The 17,461-nt window shown below is 38.1% G+C and overlaps 3 protein-coding genes, 1 long non-coding RNA gene and 2 pseudogenes across 6 annotated transcripts; 4 read left to right on the top strand and 2 right to left on the bottom strand.

The window, feature by feature from the left end:
* The first annotated feature begins 98 nt into the window (after positions 1-98).
* Positions 99-2,436, top strand: LOC147535840 (chorismate mutase 2 pseudogene; annotated as a pseudogene). Its single transcript, XR_015225243.1, has one exon. The product of XR_015225243.1 is annotated as a chorismate mutase 2 pseudogene (transcript).
* On the top strand, positions 1,292-2,242 carry LOC147535841 (S-adenosylmethionine synthase-like; annotated as a pseudogene).
* A 47-nt stretch (positions 2,437-2,483) lies between the features above and the next one.
* On the bottom strand, positions 2,484-5,875 carry LOC147535839 (putative receptor-like protein kinase At2g42960). Its single transcript, XM_086640607.1, has 8 exons — positions 5,265-5,875; positions 4,289-4,909; positions 4,070-4,174; positions 3,824-3,946; positions 3,582-3,752; positions 3,302-3,431; positions 2,951-3,163; positions 2,484-2,836 (listed from the first exon to the last, which is right to left on the bottom strand). The coding sequence occupies exons 2-8, from the start codon at positions 4,879-4,881 to the stop codon at positions 2,720-2,722; spliced, it is 1,452 nt and encodes a 483-aa protein (XP_086496733.1). The 5' UTR covers positions 4,882-4,909; positions 5,265-5,875; the 3' UTR covers positions 2,484-2,719.
* Positions 5,876-7,844: 1,969 nt separating this feature from the next.
* Positions 7,845-10,216, bottom strand: LOC147535838 (uncharacterized). The gene is made up of 3 exons (XR_015225244.1): positions 9,093-10,216; positions 8,742-8,888; positions 7,845-8,116 (listed from the first exon to the last, which is right to left on the bottom strand). It is a non-coding gene; the product is annotated as an uncharacterized LOC147535838 (long non-coding RNA).
* LOC147535837 (uncharacterized) lies at positions 8,786-10,989 on the top strand. Its single transcript, XM_086640605.1, has 3 exons — positions 8,786-10,262; positions 10,397-10,484; positions 10,585-10,989. Exons 1-3 carry the CDS (start codon positions 8,786-8,788, stop codon positions 10,778-10,780), a joined length of 1,761 nt encoding a protein of 586 aa, XP_086496731.1. The 3' UTR covers positions 10,781-10,989.
* Positions 10,990-14,443: 3,454 nt separating this feature from the next.
* LOC147535836 (pyruvate dehydrogenase (acetyl-transferring) kinase, mitochondrial-like) lies at positions 14,444-17,098 on the top strand. Of its 2 annotated transcripts, none has more exons than XM_086640603.1 (6): positions 14,444-15,096; positions 15,362-15,617; positions 15,738-15,918; positions 16,085-16,232; positions 16,585-16,798; positions 16,902-17,098. In XM_086640603.1, the coding sequence occupies exons 1-6, from the start codon at positions 14,848-14,850 to the stop codon at positions 16,958-16,960; spliced, it is 1,107 nt and encodes a 368-aa protein (XP_086496729.1). In that variant the 5' UTR covers positions 14,444-14,847; the 3' UTR covers positions 16,961-17,098. The 2 variants fall into 2 exon arrangements, 1 of the variants encoding a protein (XP_086496729.1); XR_015225242.1 differs by having other exon boundaries at positions 14,551-15,096; positions 16,592-16,798.
* Positions 17,099-17,461: the final 363 nt, after the last annotated feature.

The following is a 17,461-nucleotide window of genomic DNA, read 5'->3' as shown; positions in this document are numbered from 1 at the left end:
AAAATTTAGAGATGAAGTGGTAGATTTACCTGTTAGTAATAAACTGATCACGAGGTTTTCTAATAAGAGACAGAGAGACTCTCATCCAATTTGGGCGGTTCAACAAATTAGATTTACCTGTTAGTAATAAACCCCCCACAACTCTCTCTCTCTCTCATCATCTTTGTCTGATTTTGAGTTTCTGTTTTTTCATGGCAACCTCTGCTTCTCCTGATATTTCCTCACCAACAAGATTGATAGAAAATGGGTGTTCTCCAAATTCAACAAAAGACCCATTAGATCTTGAATCAATAAGAAATTCATTGATTAGACAAGAAGATACAATCATATTTAGTTTAATTGAAAGAGCTAAATACCCTTTGAACCCTTCAGCTTATGTTTTATCATCATCTTTACCACTTCATGATGATGGTTGTCAAGATAAATCACTGATTCAGTATGTAGTGAGAGAAACTGAAATTCTTCATGCCAAGGTTGGGAGATATGAAAATCCGGAGGAGCATCCATTTTTCCCGGACAATTTACCTTCGCCATTGTTTCCGCCTCACAATTACCCAAAGGTATTGCATCCTGCAGCATCTTCTATTAACATAAACGAGAGCATTTGGAGCTTCTACCTTGAGAAACTTCTTCTCCTATTCACTACGGAAGGAGATGATGGTAACTATGGTTTAACAGTAATATCTGATCTTGAATGTTTGCAGGCTCTCTCAAGAAGGATTCATTACGGAAAATTTGTAGCAGAAGTAAAATTCAGAGGTGCCCCAGATGACTACAGTCCGGCCATTCGAGCTCAGGATAGAGATGCTTTGATGAAACTATTAACTTTTGAAGCTGTGGAAGAGATGGTAAAGAAGAGGGTTGAGAAAAAGGCGATGATATTCGGACAAGATGTGATCTTAAGTGACAAGGAGGAGGAGAATGTGAAATATAAGATTGATCCAATAATAGTTTCCCGGTTATATGAAGAATGGGTAATGCCTTTAACCAAGCTTGTTCAAGTCGAATACCTCCTTCGCCGCCTTGACTAAATAAAAGCCTTTGTGTCTCCATTATGATTATGGTGTTAAGAAGTGTTCCTAAACTCGAAGATGTTCATGCTTCATTGTCATCCCTCTATCTATCTCATCCCTGTACTTAGTCAACCTTTTTCAATTGCTGAATTAAAAATCTGCAACTTCAAAAAAAAAAAAAAAAAAAAACAAATTAGATTAAATAACAGCCGTCCATCTTGTGTTTCAGATCCCACCCTTTCCTTCTTATTATGAGCCCTAACTAATAGTAATTAGGAATGCTAGATAGAGGGTTTACTCATTTCCCCTCCTCCCTCTTTTCTCCTCACACTCTTTTCTTGGCTCTAATTAATCGGCTCTACTCGATCAAACAGGGAAAAAAAGATTTGGAGACTTTCCTAATCACCTCTGAATCAGTGAACCAGGGTCACCCAGACAAGCTTAGTAATGTCCTTGCTACTAAGCTTGGTGCCCGTCTTACCCAAGTCAAGTCCGTAAGAACCGGACGTGCCCGTGGTTGAGACCCAACGGATAGATCCAAGTTACTGTCTAATACGACGACGAGATTGGTGCTATGGTTCCTCTTCGTGTCCATACTATACTTATCTCAGACTCAGCACGCCGAGACTGTTACAAACGATGAGATTGCTGCTGATCTCAAATAACATGTCATTAAGCCTGTTGTCCCTGAAAAGTACCTAGATGACCGACACTATCTACCACCTTAATCCATCTGGTCGTTTCATGATTGGTGGATCCTCATGGTGATGCTGGTCTTACCGGACTTAAGATCATCATTGATACCTATGGTGGCTGGGGAGCTCATGGTGGTGCTGGTGGTGGTGCTTTCTCTGGGAAGAGACCCAACCAAGGTGGACAGGAGTGGTGCTTATATTGTTAGACAGGCAGCAAAGAGCATTGTTGCTAATGGGACTTGCTAGACGGTGCATCGTTCAGGTCTCCTATGCCATTGGTGTTTCAGAACCCTTGAAGTCGGTATTCGTTGACACATATGGTACAGGAAAGATCCCAGAGACAAGGAGATTCTGGAGATTGTGAAGGATAACTTCGACTTCAGGCCAGGGATGATTTCCATCAACCTTGATCTGAATAGGGGTGGAAATAACAGGTTCTTGAAGACAGCAGCTTATGGTCATTTTGACAGATACGATCCCGACTTTACTTGGGAAGTTGTGAAGCCACTCAAATGGGAGAATCCCCAGGCTTAAGAATCAGAGCTTCATCAAGACGTCCGATAAATAATGTGCTCTATCCTGCTACTTCTACCTAGAAAAAAAAGCTAAAAACCATCCAAATGTTTTCTTGTGTTTTGGTCTGATTTTTTAGTTTCCTTTTTGTGTTTGTTGATAGTAAGGTTGGAGTAAAAACAGGATGGTATAAAAGTATGTTTGAGCATTATATCATATGTGATCTTACTCATCTTGTATAACCCTAAAAGCAATCTGCTTGTGTTCTTAAATCTGAAAGACTTAACTCTGAAAATTTAAGTTCAGACTACATAGTGATGTTGAAACTTGAGCATAAGGCGAACAACTCACACATGTGTGAACCTGTATGACAGCTAGGTACTCAAGTACAAGAAAACCTAAAATGTATAAACTTTCACCCTTCATCTGGAACTTAGCTAGACTCAGAGATTTCAGTCTGAGGGCAGTTTAACAGATCCAGTAAGTGAAGTTCTTTAACTATTGATGGTATTTCCTCATGCTGTTCGCCTCTGGATTATCACTCTTGTCTGCGTCTGAACCTCTCAGCGATTCAATGTCTGTGCTTCCAGCCGAACTCCTGCGTTGTCTTCGACCCTGATAAAGTTCAGAAGAAAATTTCATCTCGTAAACAAAATTTGTGTGTGAAATAGAATGTCGATGAACACGATTCAGAAATCTAATGTTGTAGGGTGAGATAAGAGTTAGAACCTCTCGCAGAATAGGATACTCCTCCGATTCAAGCATACGAGCAACTTGGCTCATCTTTGGTCTCTTCTCTGAGTCTGGATCAACACATCTCAAAGCAGTCAAAAGAGCTCGTTTAAGAGCTCTTGTCGATGGCTTCTTGTCAATGTTTGGATCCACTATTTCTTCTGAGCGCCTACTCCCGACCATTATCTTGAGCCAGTCGACTAGATTTACCTGCAGTAACAAAAAGCTTTAGAATCTAATGAAACACGAGAAATAAATGTACAGTGAATTAAAAGACATGGGCAAGCGTACGCCGATGATGATATAAGATCCCTTACAATTTTGGTTCAAATTTGAACTTTTTCATACCTCATTGGGCGAGCGTCCATAATCCACCGGATCTCTTCCAGTGATTGCTTCCAACAGAACAACCCCAAAGCTATATACATCACTTTTTTCATTCAGGAGGCCTGTGTTTGCATATTCAGGAGCTACATATCTGAAAATTCAAAGTAAGCATTTTATGACCTCGGGCAGTTACTACGGTTACTTCGAGAACTAAGATCTTCGAAAAGGGAAGAGCTAAAAGAAGAGATATAAACGAATGTATAAAGTGATTTAGTAACTTTAGTTAAGAAAGATAAATTACCCAAAGGTTCCCATAACTCGTGTGGTGATATGGCTTTTCCCAGCTCCTAACAGTTTAGCCAGACCGAAGTCAGATATTTTGGCATTGAAGTCATTGTCGATCAGTATATTGCTAGACTTGATGTCTCGGTGGACCACCTTCGGTTCAATAGCCTCATGCAAGTAAGCAAGCCTGTATGATGTTTATAAGAAATTATATAACATAAAAATGAGGTGAAAGTGACTAAGATTGAATCTACTTACGCCTTAGCTGTGCCTAAAAGAATCTTCACACGGGCCTCCCATGTAAGATACCCGTGCTCACGCATCGCTCCGTGAAGCCATTGCTCTAGGTTTCCGTTGTTGACATACTCGTAAACCAACATCCTGAAGAATAATATAGCGATTGTGACCGGAATGTCAGGCAAACATATATCTTAAACAAGGATCACATGAGATTGCTTTCTCATGTAACTACTGCCTAAGGAAAAAAATTTAGGGATTCTGTACCTGTGAGTGCCTTCCACACAGTATCCAAGAAGTCTAACTAAATGTTTATGGCGTACGTGACCGATAGCTTCCACTTCGACTCTAAATTCCTTCTCCGCTTGGCCCCTGTCACAAAATCATCCATATTATATACAAGAAGAAAGAAAAACTAGGTTTGGACAAATAAATGACAAGAAACAGATATAATGCAGTTAGGAACCAGTAACCTGTGAAACTTACAGATTGTTGAGGAGCTTCTTGACCGCTACCGAAGTCCCATTGATGAGATGGCCTCGGTAAACAACTCCATATCCGCCCTCCCCAAGCACATTTTCCTTTGAAAATCTGTCGGTAGCGATTTCTAGGTCCCTCAAAGTGAACCAGTGTCCCCATCCAAGATGAGTGAATTCAGGTAAGCCACTTAGGGGGGAAGGAGCATTCATGGGATGAAAAGCTTCCCCTGATTGGTTACCAACAGCTTCGTTCTCAAGGTGCCGGAATGAGCTTGGTTTGCTTACATTTTCCCCATTCTTCGCTTCACCAATACCCGTATGGACAAGAAGCTTATCCGACTCTTTGTAGCTGGATCTGTGAAAAAGGGAATCCTGCATTTGTATTTGCCCTGCCCTTACCTCTTTAATTTCCTTGGAGAAGTCGGAGATTTGGATAATTGGGAGCTTATCCGTTGCTCTTTTTGCTTTCTTCCGAGAAGTACACAGAGAAAACACCAAGAGAATAGTTATAATGAATACTCCAACAGCTATCCCAACCAAAACCCAGACCTTTAGGTCAAAAACATCTGTTTTTTTCGATAATTCAGCACTGAGATTCATCGCCGTTCTCCTTTATATGCAAACAAGCCTACCATATTGAAGAAGAAGATTAGACCAAATCAAACATAGTAAATGAAAAATTGAGTTCAACTCTAGTACATTCATTCATTGCCATTCACCAAAGTCTAAATTTCTACACATTCAGCTAAAAACAAGCAAAAAAAGTCGAAGGATTACTCGAAAACCCAATTGAAAGAGAACATAGCAAGTTTACTTCTCAGTGACAATATATACACAAGACTACCAATTTTCAACCTCAGAGACACAAATTGAAATGCAGCAATAAGAAAAACAACCCATTATTATATCTTCAAATATCATAACCAACAAAATGTGATAAGACTACCAACTAAAATAATTCAAGAGTTTCTCATTTTCATTACCTGCTTTTGAATTCAGAGAGATGAACAACAGAAATCAACCCTTAGATGACTAATCTAAGAAACCCAACAATCTAAAGTTTTGAACGCACCACAAAACCCCAACTACCCAAGACCCAAATAACAGTCTCATTATCAACAGTACCAGATAAAAAGCTATTGGGTTAGATTCCCCTTTTGGTATTGTTTCATGGGAAAATGGGTGTCTAAATTTGAGCTCAAAAATAGAAATTTCTGACACCCTAAAAACCTACCCTTAACTCTAATGTAGATGACAATAAGAAAGGGTTGAGTTATCAGTGGTAGTAGGTGATGATTTAAAGACAATGGAAGAGATTAGAGAAGAATGAAAATGGCAGGTTTCTTCAACTTTTTCTTCATTTCTTTTTTAAGTAAGTGGGTATATGAAGATGATTGATTATCTAATCTAATTGTAATAAAAAAGAATATGGAACATACATATAGAACCACTTATTAATTTATAATATAGTTTTGGTCAAACATCAATTAAGATTTGGAGGTGATGATGACTATAGACCAAAAAAGAGATATGTGTCTCAACCATGTCAAAATGGGTGATGGAAAGAGCAGACACAAGTACCACATTTCACATTAACTGCTTCCACTCAAGGACTGGCCCCTAAACCATAGGGTCGGCCAAGCAAGCGAGCCGAGGTACTGTAAAAAAGGCGCCTAAAGTATAAATGGGTAGTTAGTCTGAGAGTCTCATACCTGATCCAAAGCTTTTGAAACATTGATTGAAGACAATGGACTATGTGTATAGCTAAGAATTCCCAGTATGAAATAAAGGTGTAATTTGGATGGGCAAGCCCGCCATCTTATTGAGATGATCCATTGCTGTTATGCCGACGGATTCATAAAGCAACCCTGGTCCGGCTAGAGTACAAATTAATCTGGTCAACAGTCCAATTTTTTGTCTGGTCAATGGCAGGGCCGGTTCTGGGGCAAGCGAGCAAAGAGAACAATACGATAAACAATTCGTTTGTGGCCCCATCTATTGTTTGATAATAACTTTCCACAAGTGTAACTCTTCTTTTACGATATAAAACATAGAAAAAATCATTTCGCGAAAAAAAAAAACTCAATACCATTTTCTACATAGCATAATAATCTAGATAATGGACCACTAATTTACAAATCTATTATTGTCTGATTATCACATGAGATTTTAAATCACATGTGATGTTCTTTCTACCATAAACTTAAGTGGGTGATCCAATATAAAAAATATATATATTTGTATAGATTCCGAAAATTTGATGGCAAAAGTTATTTTGATGCAATAATACGTTTTCAAACTCAATAAAATAGACTTTTTGACTACATGCTCGAACCCTTTACTATTGTTTAACATTGGTTAGTTGTGATATGCAGAAAATAATCCGAATTAATATTGTTCATCCTTTTAGGAATGAAAAAGATTGGAGAAGAAATACCTGCCTCTTCTTATAGGTCCTACCAACTATCAACTAGACTAGTTCCACTTTGCTTCTAATAGGACTAATATAGACTACTACTAATAATAATATAGATTTTGTTCTTTAGGTTAACAAACTTAAATTTTCAACCACACTTAATATTTGTGCCTTAAATCAGAGCTTATTTCTGCGTCAGAAAAACTTGAAACAATAGATGGTCTTTGCACCACGCGTCTACAAATGCACCAAATTCAGTCAGAACTCCTATTATATAGGTCGAGATAATACTGTATGTTTATCTTTTTGCTAGTAAAAAATTGAGACAAACTTTAATAATCTCATTGGAACTAATAAGAAAATGAGTTAGCTGGTATATATAGATGTCTCTCTGTTAAGAGACCAAAATAGAAAATAATCAAATATGTATTATAATTGATTCACATATACTTTATACTGAATTTGTTTATTGAATATTCACCACGTATACCTTTTAGGTACATATAACTTTATTCGACTACTAATTTTAAAACCTGCACAGCCGAATAATTGAGTATTATATGTTTTTTTCCCCCCGCTAATTTCTCAATACTAATAGAGGTCCCATGGCTTTCTTGGTTTATACAGAAAGAAACCAGGAGCTACCACCACAGTTTTTCTTTTCTTTTTTGTCCTACCAAACCAAATCCTTTTGGGTTCCACTTAATTTTTTTATCTTCTTCTTTTTCATATTTTGTTTGCTTTTGAATATTTGAAAGCATGCCTGCTGTTGGAATTCTATAGATAGACCTATAGTAGTGGTCAATGGGGTCCGGTCGAGATGACTAACGAAGATCAAACACCCATACCAGGGCCGTGCTAGAATTGAAGTTTCCGTGTTATACAAAAAGAATGAACGACCAAAATGTGAAGCTCCGAGTCGTAGCAGTTATTGATATGTCCTTGCTTTTGCAACATCAGGCCAAGCTCACAAGTACGGGATTTTGTTCCTGACAAAGACTCCACGAGCCTACTCAAAAGGTATCAATACTTACTAAGCTTAAGCTTACCTACAACTCAGAATTCAGACATTCTCGTGAGTGATGTGGGACTATCACACGTAAACTGATACAAAGATTAGAAAAGGTCTTTTGTAGTATTTACATACCTGACTCATCAAATTCCTGACGTGATCAGTCGATCCAATGAATCTCCTCATCGGGTCGACAAATAGATTTTTTTTCTTTCTTTTGTTTGCTGCAATGCACCTTCTCCACGGCTCCACTTCCTGACCTCAATTCCTTCATGACAAAGAAACCATCTTTCTTTCTTTCTTTCTTTCTTTATTATTTGTTTCCCACTCATTTCTTCCTGCTTTTTCCTCTTTTCCATAGAAAACTTTAGGGTTCTTGTGTTTGCTTTCTCCATAATAAGAGAATCCTGACCGTTAGATATGAAACAACTTATTAGTATATCCCCCCCTCTACCATACTATTGTACAAAAAAGGTCCCTAAAGGTTTACTCATTTTGGCTCCAAAACTCAATTCTGTTCATAGTTTTAAATTCAATTTAGAGCCCTGAATGGCTGGGACCCTCTCACCTTATTTCCAAATTATGGCACGAATCGGATAACGAAGAGACCTGAATTTCGAGAACCGAGTACTAACTTGGCCGCTCGTTAGGAATGTATTTGATTGCAGTAAGACCGAGTATTCGTGACAAGCTTCATGGCTCATGCTAATATCAATTGATGATTCAGAATGGACAACCAAGAGTCCAAGGCACACCACCACTAGCACTAAATTGAGTCAGACTCAGATACGTCCGATTCAAGGACTCAGAATACAAGATTAATGGCTTAACCAAATATGAATGCTTGAGACAAATTTGCTTTTTTATTTTATTTTTTATACTTTTTCCTCTTCTGAGCTATTAGACGGGACGCGTTTACTCATACTTTGTTTTTTCCTTATACCCGCCATTTGTTTCAAGTTTTTCTGGACTAGTATGGGGGTTCAATGTTCTTGGATACCACCTATGTATAAATAAGATAGAAACAAATACCTGCTGGTATCATATCCTTAGATTCTCAGATTGCTGCTGCTTTCATGGCTTCTCACAGAGCTTCCATGCTCTTTTTCTTCTTCTCCATTCTCCTTTCTACTCTTACAATCTGCTCTTCGGATTCGCAGATAAGGGTATTATTTCCTCCTGCAGATTACAGCATCTTAAGTTCATTAATCGACTCCGACATACCTGTTCATCTCTACCTAAATGAAACCCATTTAGAAGGTGGTGAAATTCATGCTGTTTCATGGGTGAAATCCTACCTAGTAAGCTTTCTGCCTTATATAAACATCACTAGTATCATAGTTAGTACTAGTAGCACTTATTTTTTAGCAGAAAAGCAATTACCTTTCATCTTACCCACCTTAGATTCAATCATTTCTGCTCTCAGAAGCTTCAATCTTGAACATAGAATGAATGTATCAGTCGCTTTCTCACTCTCAATCCTAGAGAAATTACACAGGAATCATGCAAGTGAGATAATTCGAATCATGAATTTTATTCAGAAATACAAGTCCTTCATTCTTGTAGAGAGTGATAATAATAATGAAGACAAGATCTTGGGAGACCACTTTGTGCGATTGACTGTCGGAAAAGCTTCGTCTATTCTTCCTAGCAGAGACGTTCGTTTGGTGCTGAGTGTCAAGAACTCGGTTTATCCTAGTGCAGTAGTAGTAGAGGTAGCTGGATTCACTATGAAGATAACGAAATATGTAGAAACTCATGTTCATATTAAAAATAAGATTTCAGGGCTCTTCATAGAAATATCATCCATTAAAGAATCTGAAGAAGAAAATGACCTGAAGAAGGAAAAAGATGAGATGTTTCATAGAGAACTTCATGACCAGCAGATCAAGGTAGAAACTTCTGCAACGAAAACAATATTACATGACACCATAAACCCACCAGCTAACTACCCCATGACACCAGTTACTAATCCTGCAACAACACCTATCATGATCCCACCGGAAAACCCTGCACCGACAATTATCAACGTGCCCGCTACAAACCCCTTCCCTGTAATGCCTGCAAACCCGGTTACTGCACCTGTTACATTTCCATCACCCGACCCGTTTACTGTACCTTCAGCAAATCCTGTCAATCAACCTATAACAGTTCCAATAAACAATCCGACTACCACACCTACCACTGTTCCGGTGCCAACAACAATAACGAATCCAGTAACGACATATCCAACTGGAACCAATCCCATAACCATGCCCTTCACAACACCTGCAATAAATCCTCCATCGACAACCAATCCGCCAACGTCTTTGGGGCAGACCTGGTGTGTGGCTAGAGGAGGAGTGTTGGAAACTGCCCTTCAGTCTGGACTGGATTATGCATGTGGGATGGGAGGCATTGATTGTTCAGCACTTCAGCAGACAGGAAGCTGCTATAATCCAAATACAATCCAAAACCACGCCTCCTATGCCTTTAACAACTATTATCAGAAGAATCCTCAACCATCCAGTTGTGACTTTGGAGGAGCTGCAATAATAGTTAACTCAAACCCAAGTAAGGGCATAATTCCTTTTACTTTTGCATTTTCAAAAAACAAAGTAAGACATTAGTGTTCATTATTCGAAAACTTGGGTCCCCATACGCCAACAAAACTGTTTTAACATCCGTTTCCTTGTCATGATAACCAGGTAGCGGATCTTGCATTTACCCATCATCATCATCGTCATCAACAACAACAACAACATCGACACCGTCCTCGTCAACAGCAGCATCAAGGCAATTATGTGCTCATCAGTTTTTATGCCTAATGTCTTTACTAGTATCAATATTTTACCAGGCAGTAACAGATTTTGGTTTCTTATCCTCCGATTTGCAGCTCTAGCTCATCATCTTCAACAGTATTGAATACTAACAATCCTAGTACAGCTACGACAACCATTTTTGGGTATAAACCCCCACCAAATAGCAGCACCTCCTCAATATCTATATCAGCTACCCTAAAGCCACTGTCTCCTAATATTATATTGGTCGTTGTATCCATTGTCACGACAAAGATGATGAAGCACACATGAAATTCAAATTTTGCCTATCAGTTCTGGTCATCTACTTATGCTTTAAGAAACTACGTACCCGCAGTTCAAAAACGTGTCTGTCATGCTAATTTATTAGTATTATACATCACTATAATAAATGTATGAAAGAATAGAATACTTTAACTACTTAGTCAAGTTTGCTAAGTGTTATCTACTTGAATTTATCATATACGATCTGCTTCTAGGAATAATAACTCTTTATTGTCATGGTTTGTCAATACTCATTCGGCAGATGGTATGTCATGTTTAATCAGGTTAACTAGTTAATTGATCTTCTTAAGAGTTAAAGACTCTTATCTGATGGAACGTCTTAGCTACTACTTCAGCGGTACATCTTAAGATATCTATAGTAACAGGACACCAAAAGGCCGGTGTCCAGGATAGTGCTAACCACAAGATAAATGGAGTACCAAAACCACAAACATGAAGGGGCCTCATGCTAACCTTTTCCGGCATTGGTTTGAAGATTTTCGTCGCACAGAAAGCTAGCATTTCTAATAATACACCACCAGAAGAATAAAGGTATAGACAAAAATGGCAAAACTCATTGGATCACACTGCACAAAGATCACAAGTTGTCGTGTACTAAATGAAGATTCCTGCTGCATCTGGCTGCACAGACAATAACTTCCTTGCTGGGGCTGGAGGCGCCAGTCTAGGAATGTCTCTAATATTTTTGTTGTTGGGGTTCACAATCTAAACACACACAAGAAATTATTAAAACAATTGGTTAGAACGCATAAAATTCATCAAAAAGTAATATTCCAAGCGCAATGAAGCTGCCTACTACAATGGTTTGATTGCAACCTCCCAAATTGCCCAAAAGATGGCGTGAGGGATAAGGTCCCACAACTCTTTCGGACGAGCGCACATGACTTGGCAATAGCAATATTAGATAATAATAAAAAAAAAAAATTTGAATCAAACTGAATTAATATTGATTGTAATTGTACGATTAAGTCCTAACGACTTGGCACAAGTCGGGTCCCTCCTTTAGTCCCGGCTGATGGGCTAAAGGATCGGGACGAGCCAGGGATATAAAAAGAAGAAAAATTACAAAGAAGCCAAGAAGCTGTCCCAGGTTTCCACTATGTTATTGAACGTGTAGGTTTTAACCCACCCATAAGATCTGCTCCAATGGTAAATAAGATATTTAGCCGCGAAGAAGATATGGTCCACCGACCGAATTTTATCCCTAAAGATTCCTTCTTTTCTAGCGTTCCAAATTGCCTAGAACGAGGCTTTAGGGATAAGATTGATGATCGCTTTCTTATGCTTACTCCCTTTGATCCCTTTCCACGCCATAATGAAATCCGAAATTGAGTTTGGGAAAGTCCAGGCAATCCCCAAGCTTCCCAAGAATCTGTTCCATACACTTCTGACTTTGTTGCATACAAGGAAAAGATGTATACATGTTTCTTCTTCCTTCCCACATAGGTTGCATCTGTTAGGTGAGATTAAACCCCTCCGCCTCAAATTGTCCATTGTAGGAATTCTATCCCACACGACAGTCCAAAATAATACACTTACTCTCATTGGGGTGTTCTTCCTCCAAATCTCTTTAAAAATCGGCATTGGTTCCCTGACCTCATACGTCAGAAGGGTGACCATTGCCTTTACAGAAAGCCCTTTCCCCTCAGCTACCTGACTGGAATTCCAGATCCTGGAATCCGGGTGATCCGAAAGACAAAACGGGGCAATGTCGTTCATGAATCTATTAGCCTCCTCCTCTTCCCATTCATATAGACCTCTTCTAAGCTCCACCCTCCAGCTATTAGCTTGTGAATCAAAGAACTCGCTGACTGTGCCTTTCTTTAAATTGGCCAGGCGAAATAGATTTGGGTAGGCTTCCTTTAGGGGAACGTGGTTGACCCATGTATCGCCCCAAAAGCTTACGTTCTTTCCATCCCCTATCTTAAGCTTTGAGATGGATTTGAAAATTTTCCACCTATTGTAGATTCTCCATATCGAATGTGGTTTTGAAATCCACCCCAGCTCATCTTTCCCATATTTTTCAGAAATAATCCTCCTCCATAGGTGTTCCTTCTCCGTCCCAAATCTCCAAAGCCATTTAGAGAGCAGGGCGTCATTCACCCTTCTCATGTTTCTTAAGCCCAAACCTCCTTGATTCATTGGCCTACTCATTATATCCCAAGCCACCCAATGAATCCTCTTAACTTCTTTGTCCCCATCCCAAAAGAAATCCTTGAATTTCTTCTCCAATTCATTAATAATAAGGGTCTGTTTGATACGCGAGAAAATATGTGGGTAAGAAAACGACTTTCTTTCCCATTAGAAAGAAAAGAGATTTCTTTCCCCAAAGTCAAATTTTAAGTGTTTGATAAGAAAGTGAGAAAAGAAAGTGAGAAAAAGGATGCCTTTCGAAAAATGTATATTAATTATGTTATATTTATTAATTGGGCCTTTAACCAATATATTAATGTTACGGATTTAAGGGGTGTCTTTAAACAAATGTTTATTAATTAAGTTTTATTTATTAATTGGTCTTTTAACCAATATATAAATTTCAGGCATTTAAGGGTTCCTTTAGAATTTAAGGGGGTGCCTTTAGACAAATGTTTATTAATTGAGCATTTAACCAATATATAAATTTTAGCCATTTAAAGAGTGTCTTTAGAATTTAAGGGGGTGCCTTTAGAATTACAACTTACTTATTAATTTGGTTTTATTTATTAATTGGACATACATGAACAGAGAGAGTTATGGTAGGAGATAAATAAAGAGAGAAAGTTATAGAAGGAGAGAGTTAGAGCAACTCCAATGTATAGGGGTTGGGGCTCCCAAATTCAAATTTGGGAGCCCCAGCCCCTAAGCCCCATAACTCCAACCCGGGAGCCCCGGGGCTGGGCTCCCGGTGGGGCTCCCAGCCCCTAATGTGACCGTTGGGGTGTTCCCAACGGTCACATTTGGGGTGGATTCCCTAAAAGGGAATCCACCCCACTTTGTTTTATTTTTTTTAATTTTTTTTTAAATTGATTTTTTTTATTTTGTTATTATTTTAAGTATTTTTTTTCTAATTTTTTATTTTTTGTGTTTATCTTTTTGTTTTTATCTCGACGGAAGAATATCACATTTTAATTCATAATCGAAATCTAATAATTTATAGTCGAAATTTAAAATCAAAATTTCGCACACGTACTTCGCACACGTATACTATTTTGATTTGGGAGCCCGACGTTGGAATCGAGAAAAAGCCCGGGGCTCCCAAAATTCAAGGGCTCCCAAAATTGGGAGCTCGAGCCCCACATTGGAGTTGCCCTTATGAGAGGAGGGAGAGAGTGAGAAATCAACTTTCCCATCTGAAAGGTGGGAAAAAAATTAGACCATTTGCACACTTTTTTTTTTTCTTGAGAAATAGATTTTCTTACTCAAAGTAACCAACCAAACAGCGGAAAAACTGATTTTCTTCAGAAAACGACTTTCTTACTCACATTTTCACACGTATTAAACGGACTCTAAGAGATATCCTAATACACAAAGCTCAATCTTATAGATCTTCTCCAAATTTTGTTGATGGGTCTGACTTTAAAATGTAATCTTATTGATTTGTCTTAAGTATCTGACTCTAAATCCATCAGATATTTTTGATTCATGTATTAGTCTATCTAGACCACCAATATTAAGTAACATATGTCTATCAAAAATTGCCCCATACCTCAATAATTGAAGCGACACTGGAAATTGGAATAATATCACCTATAAGTCGAGTCCCAGTATATTCATTCGGTGGGTTAAAAAAAAGGAGGTCAGGGGACCAAAAACACTTTATATGTATCCATGGTCCTCGCTAGTCTCGTGGAGCTAGCTGCTTTCATGGCGATAAACTTATCCATCAAAACTTCTCATTCTCTCTAGTCTTCCCCCCAATGTCTCGCTAACCTCTTCAATCTTCAGATTTATTACCCTATTCTCTTTAATTGGGTTCTTACTATTTTGGGTTTGGGAATTTCTCCTTTGCATGTTAATTTGGATTTCTTCTTCTACCTCGCCTCCTCTGTTTTTTATGTAATTTTTTGTTTGGGGTCATGGCGGCTAAGAAGTTATCTGAATCTTTTTCAAAGGCTTTAGTTGATGAAGTTGAAAAATGGGGTTTAATGAAGCAGAATGGTGTGAGTTTAAGGTACATGATGGAATTTGGATCGACACCCACTGAAAGAAATCTTCTTATTTCTTCTCAATTCCTTCATAAGGAATTACCCATTAGAATTGCTAGAAGAGCTATTGAACTTCAGAATTTGCCTTCTGGTTTATCTGATAAACCAGCTGTATTGAAGGTAATAATAATTATTACTTTTTCTAATTTAATTATGGATGATGATTCTTTGTTTGAGTTTGCACAAGAGGTGTTTATGATTTTTACAGGAATTTTCTTTTTTTTTTTTTGCTTTAAAATTGAAATCTTATGATAATGGCCATGGATTATAGGTCCCTTGATTTGTTAACAATGGTGTTGTCTAATATGAAAAATTGTGATTTTTGGGTATGGATTGAATTCTAATGGTTTTAAACTAGTAAGACTTTTGTGTTTTATTTTTTTAGGTGAGGGACTGGTACTTAGATTCATTTCGAGATCTTCGATCTTTTCCAGAGATCAAAGATACAAATGATGAATTAGCTTTCACACAAATGATTAAGATGATTAAAGTTCGACACAACAATGTGGTTCCTATGATGGCCATGGGTGTTCAACAGCTAAAGAAAGATGTGAACCGAAAGATCATGCAACAAGTGGATGAGATTCATCAATTTCTCGACCGGTTTTACATGTCTAGGATTGGAATTCGTGTTCTTATTGGTTAGTTCATATTTATCTCTCCCTCTTTTACTCTATTGGTTATATCTTTTGCTAGTCCTGTGAGATACGATTTATATCAACTTCATTGACAAACATTTAGTTATGGGTGTGTGTAATCAGGGCAGCACGTGGCTCTGCACGATCCTAATCCGCCACCGAATTGTGTGGGTTGTATACATACTAAAATGTCTCCAATGGAGGTAGCTCGAAATGCTAGTGAAGATGCCCGTGGACTTTGCTTACGGGAGTATGGGAGCGCACCTAATGTTGATATTTACGGGGATCCAAATTTCACATTTCCGTAAGTTTTTTACATGGATTCATGTTGAGCATCGTTGATTCGTGTGTCTCTCTAACTCATCTCTTTGTTTTAAGATGTTGTTTCCTCTTTTGTCTGCGTAGTGGATTCTGAGTTATACCCTTTAGCTTTGTTATTGTAATTCTTATTTTTATGTTTATCGAAACAGGTATGTTCCAACACACTTGCATCTGATGGTATTTGAGTTAGTTAAGAACTCTTTACGTGCTGTTCAAGAGCGATTTATGGACTCCGACAGAGTTGCACCTCCCGTCAGAATCATAGTTGCCGATGGTTTAGAAGATGTCACCATTAAGGTCTGTACTTGATTATCTAGGTTCTAAAGATTTTCTGTTTCATGTCTACTGTTGTTGATGATAAGGTCTAATAAGTGTTGTTGAATCCATCTGAAATTTTACGGCTCGGTTTAGGCTTGTCAGAATAATTTTTTCGATTGTTCCTGGATTTCCACTGGAATACTTCTGCCACTGTGTTTAGATTCTCACTAGTCTAATTCCTTTTGTCGCCAAAAAACGGAATCACACTAATTAAAGCTTTTGCCCTCCCCACTAGATTATGTTCTTTGATTGTAATAATTCTATCTCACCTTGCCCGCAATGAAGACGGATACAAATGCATAATGACTTGCTCTGGTTTAATATATAATAGATTTCAGATGAAGGAGGTGGCATTCCAAGAAGCGGACTTCCCAAAATTTTTACTTATCTTTACAGTACAGCGGAAAATCCAATTCACGAGTACTCGGAAGATGGATCACCCGATGCGGTGACCATGGCCGGATATGGGTATGGACTCCCAATAAGTCGTCTCTATGCACGATATTTCGGTGGTGACCTGCAAATCATCTCCATGGAAGGATATGGTAAGACTGTCTAATAGTTCTTTTTTCTGTGGACAGTTCCCTATTTATGCGAGCTTTACCCATGAAAGCATATTTGATGTTGTTCATCGTTGTGTGGTTGCAGGGACGGATGCATACCTTCATTTGTCTCGCTTGGGTGATTCACAAGAACCATTGCCATGATTAAACATTCTCGTTTATTTTCAGTCGCCAAGAATTGTATATGAGAAAGTCTAGCATTAGACAAGCAAAACTTGGTTAGCAGATCATCTCTTGTAGCGCTTGGTTCTTCTTTAAAGAAAAAAAAATAGGATTGATGTACATTTAGCCTATATATCTCCATAAACTGCATCTTTTTCCAATGTTCCAGACATCTTGTAGTCTCAAAATGCCCTAGACATGGGAGGATCCCAGACATAAAATATGCCCGATATTTGGCAGACATGGGCAAACATTAAATGTTTTAAGTTGTGTTTGATTTTCTTGAAAGTTTTTTTTTTGATGAAGGAATTTTTTTTTTTGATTTTTTTGAAAGTTAGGAGTTGATTTTCAAAATGTTTGCTTTTTTTTTTTGAAGCCAAGGGAACCATTCCATTAATATGTGATAAAATCACATTGTTTACATGGATGATACATCATTCTTATTTCTCTCTTCTGAAAACTTCATGAGAGTTACATACCTTT

The sequence above is a fragment of the Eschscholzia californica genome, unplaced genomic scaffold (genome assembly GCF_041429995.1).
Source record: "Eschscholzia californica isolate CP2 unplaced genomic scaffold, dmEscCali1.0.p SCAF_5, whole genome shotgun sequence".
Classification (NCBI taxonomy): Eukaryota; Viridiplantae; Streptophyta; class Magnoliopsida; order Ranunculales; family Papaveraceae; genus Eschscholzia; species Eschscholzia californica.
The sequence above is the reverse complement of the archived record's forward strand: the minus strand, read 5'-3'. Positions and strand labels throughout refer to the sequence as shown.

What these genes read in the sequence shown, in the direction of transcription:
- LOC147535839 (XM_086640607.1), bottom strand. Translation starts at nt 4,881, where the DNA reads ATGAATCTCAGTGCTGAATTATCGAAAAAAACAGATGTTTTTGACCTA. An exon ending in TGTGTGGAAGGCACTCACAG is followed by an intron (nt 3,947 to 4,069) that starts GTACAGAATCCC and finishes ATTATTCTTCAG; the next exon opens with GATGTTGGTTTACGAGTATG. An exon ending in ATGGACGCTCGCCCAATGAG is followed by an intron (nt 3,164 to 3,301) that starts GTATGAAAAAGT and finishes TTGTTACTGCAG; the next exon opens with GTAAATCTAGTCGACTGGCT.
- LOC147535837 (XM_086640605.1), top strand. Translation starts at nt 8,786, where the DNA reads ATGGCTTCTCACAGAGCTTCCATGCTCTTTTTCTTCTTCTCCATTCTC. An exon ending in AATAGTTAACTCAAACCCAA is followed by an intron (nt 10,263 to 10,396) that starts GTAAGGGCATAA and finishes CATGATAACCAG; the next exon opens with GTAGCGGATCTTGCATTTAC. An exon ending in TCGTCAACAGCAGCATCAAG is followed by an intron (nt 10,485 to 10,584) that starts GCAATTATGTGC and finishes TCCGATTTGCAG; the next exon opens with CTCTAGCTCATCATCTTCAA.
- LOC147535836 (XM_086640603.1), top strand. Translation starts at nt 14,848, where the DNA reads ATGGCGGCTAAGAAGTTATCTGAATCTTTTTCAAAGGCTTTAGTTGAT. An exon ending in ATAAACCAGCTGTATTGAAG is followed by an intron (nt 15,097 to 15,361) that starts GTAATAATAATT and finishes TTATTTTTTTAG; the next exon opens with GTGAGGGACTGGTACTTAGA. An exon ending in CATCTCCATGGAAGGATATG is followed by an intron (nt 16,799 to 16,901) that starts GTAAGACTGTCT and finishes GTGTGGTTGCAG; the next exon opens with GGACGGATGCATACCTTCAT.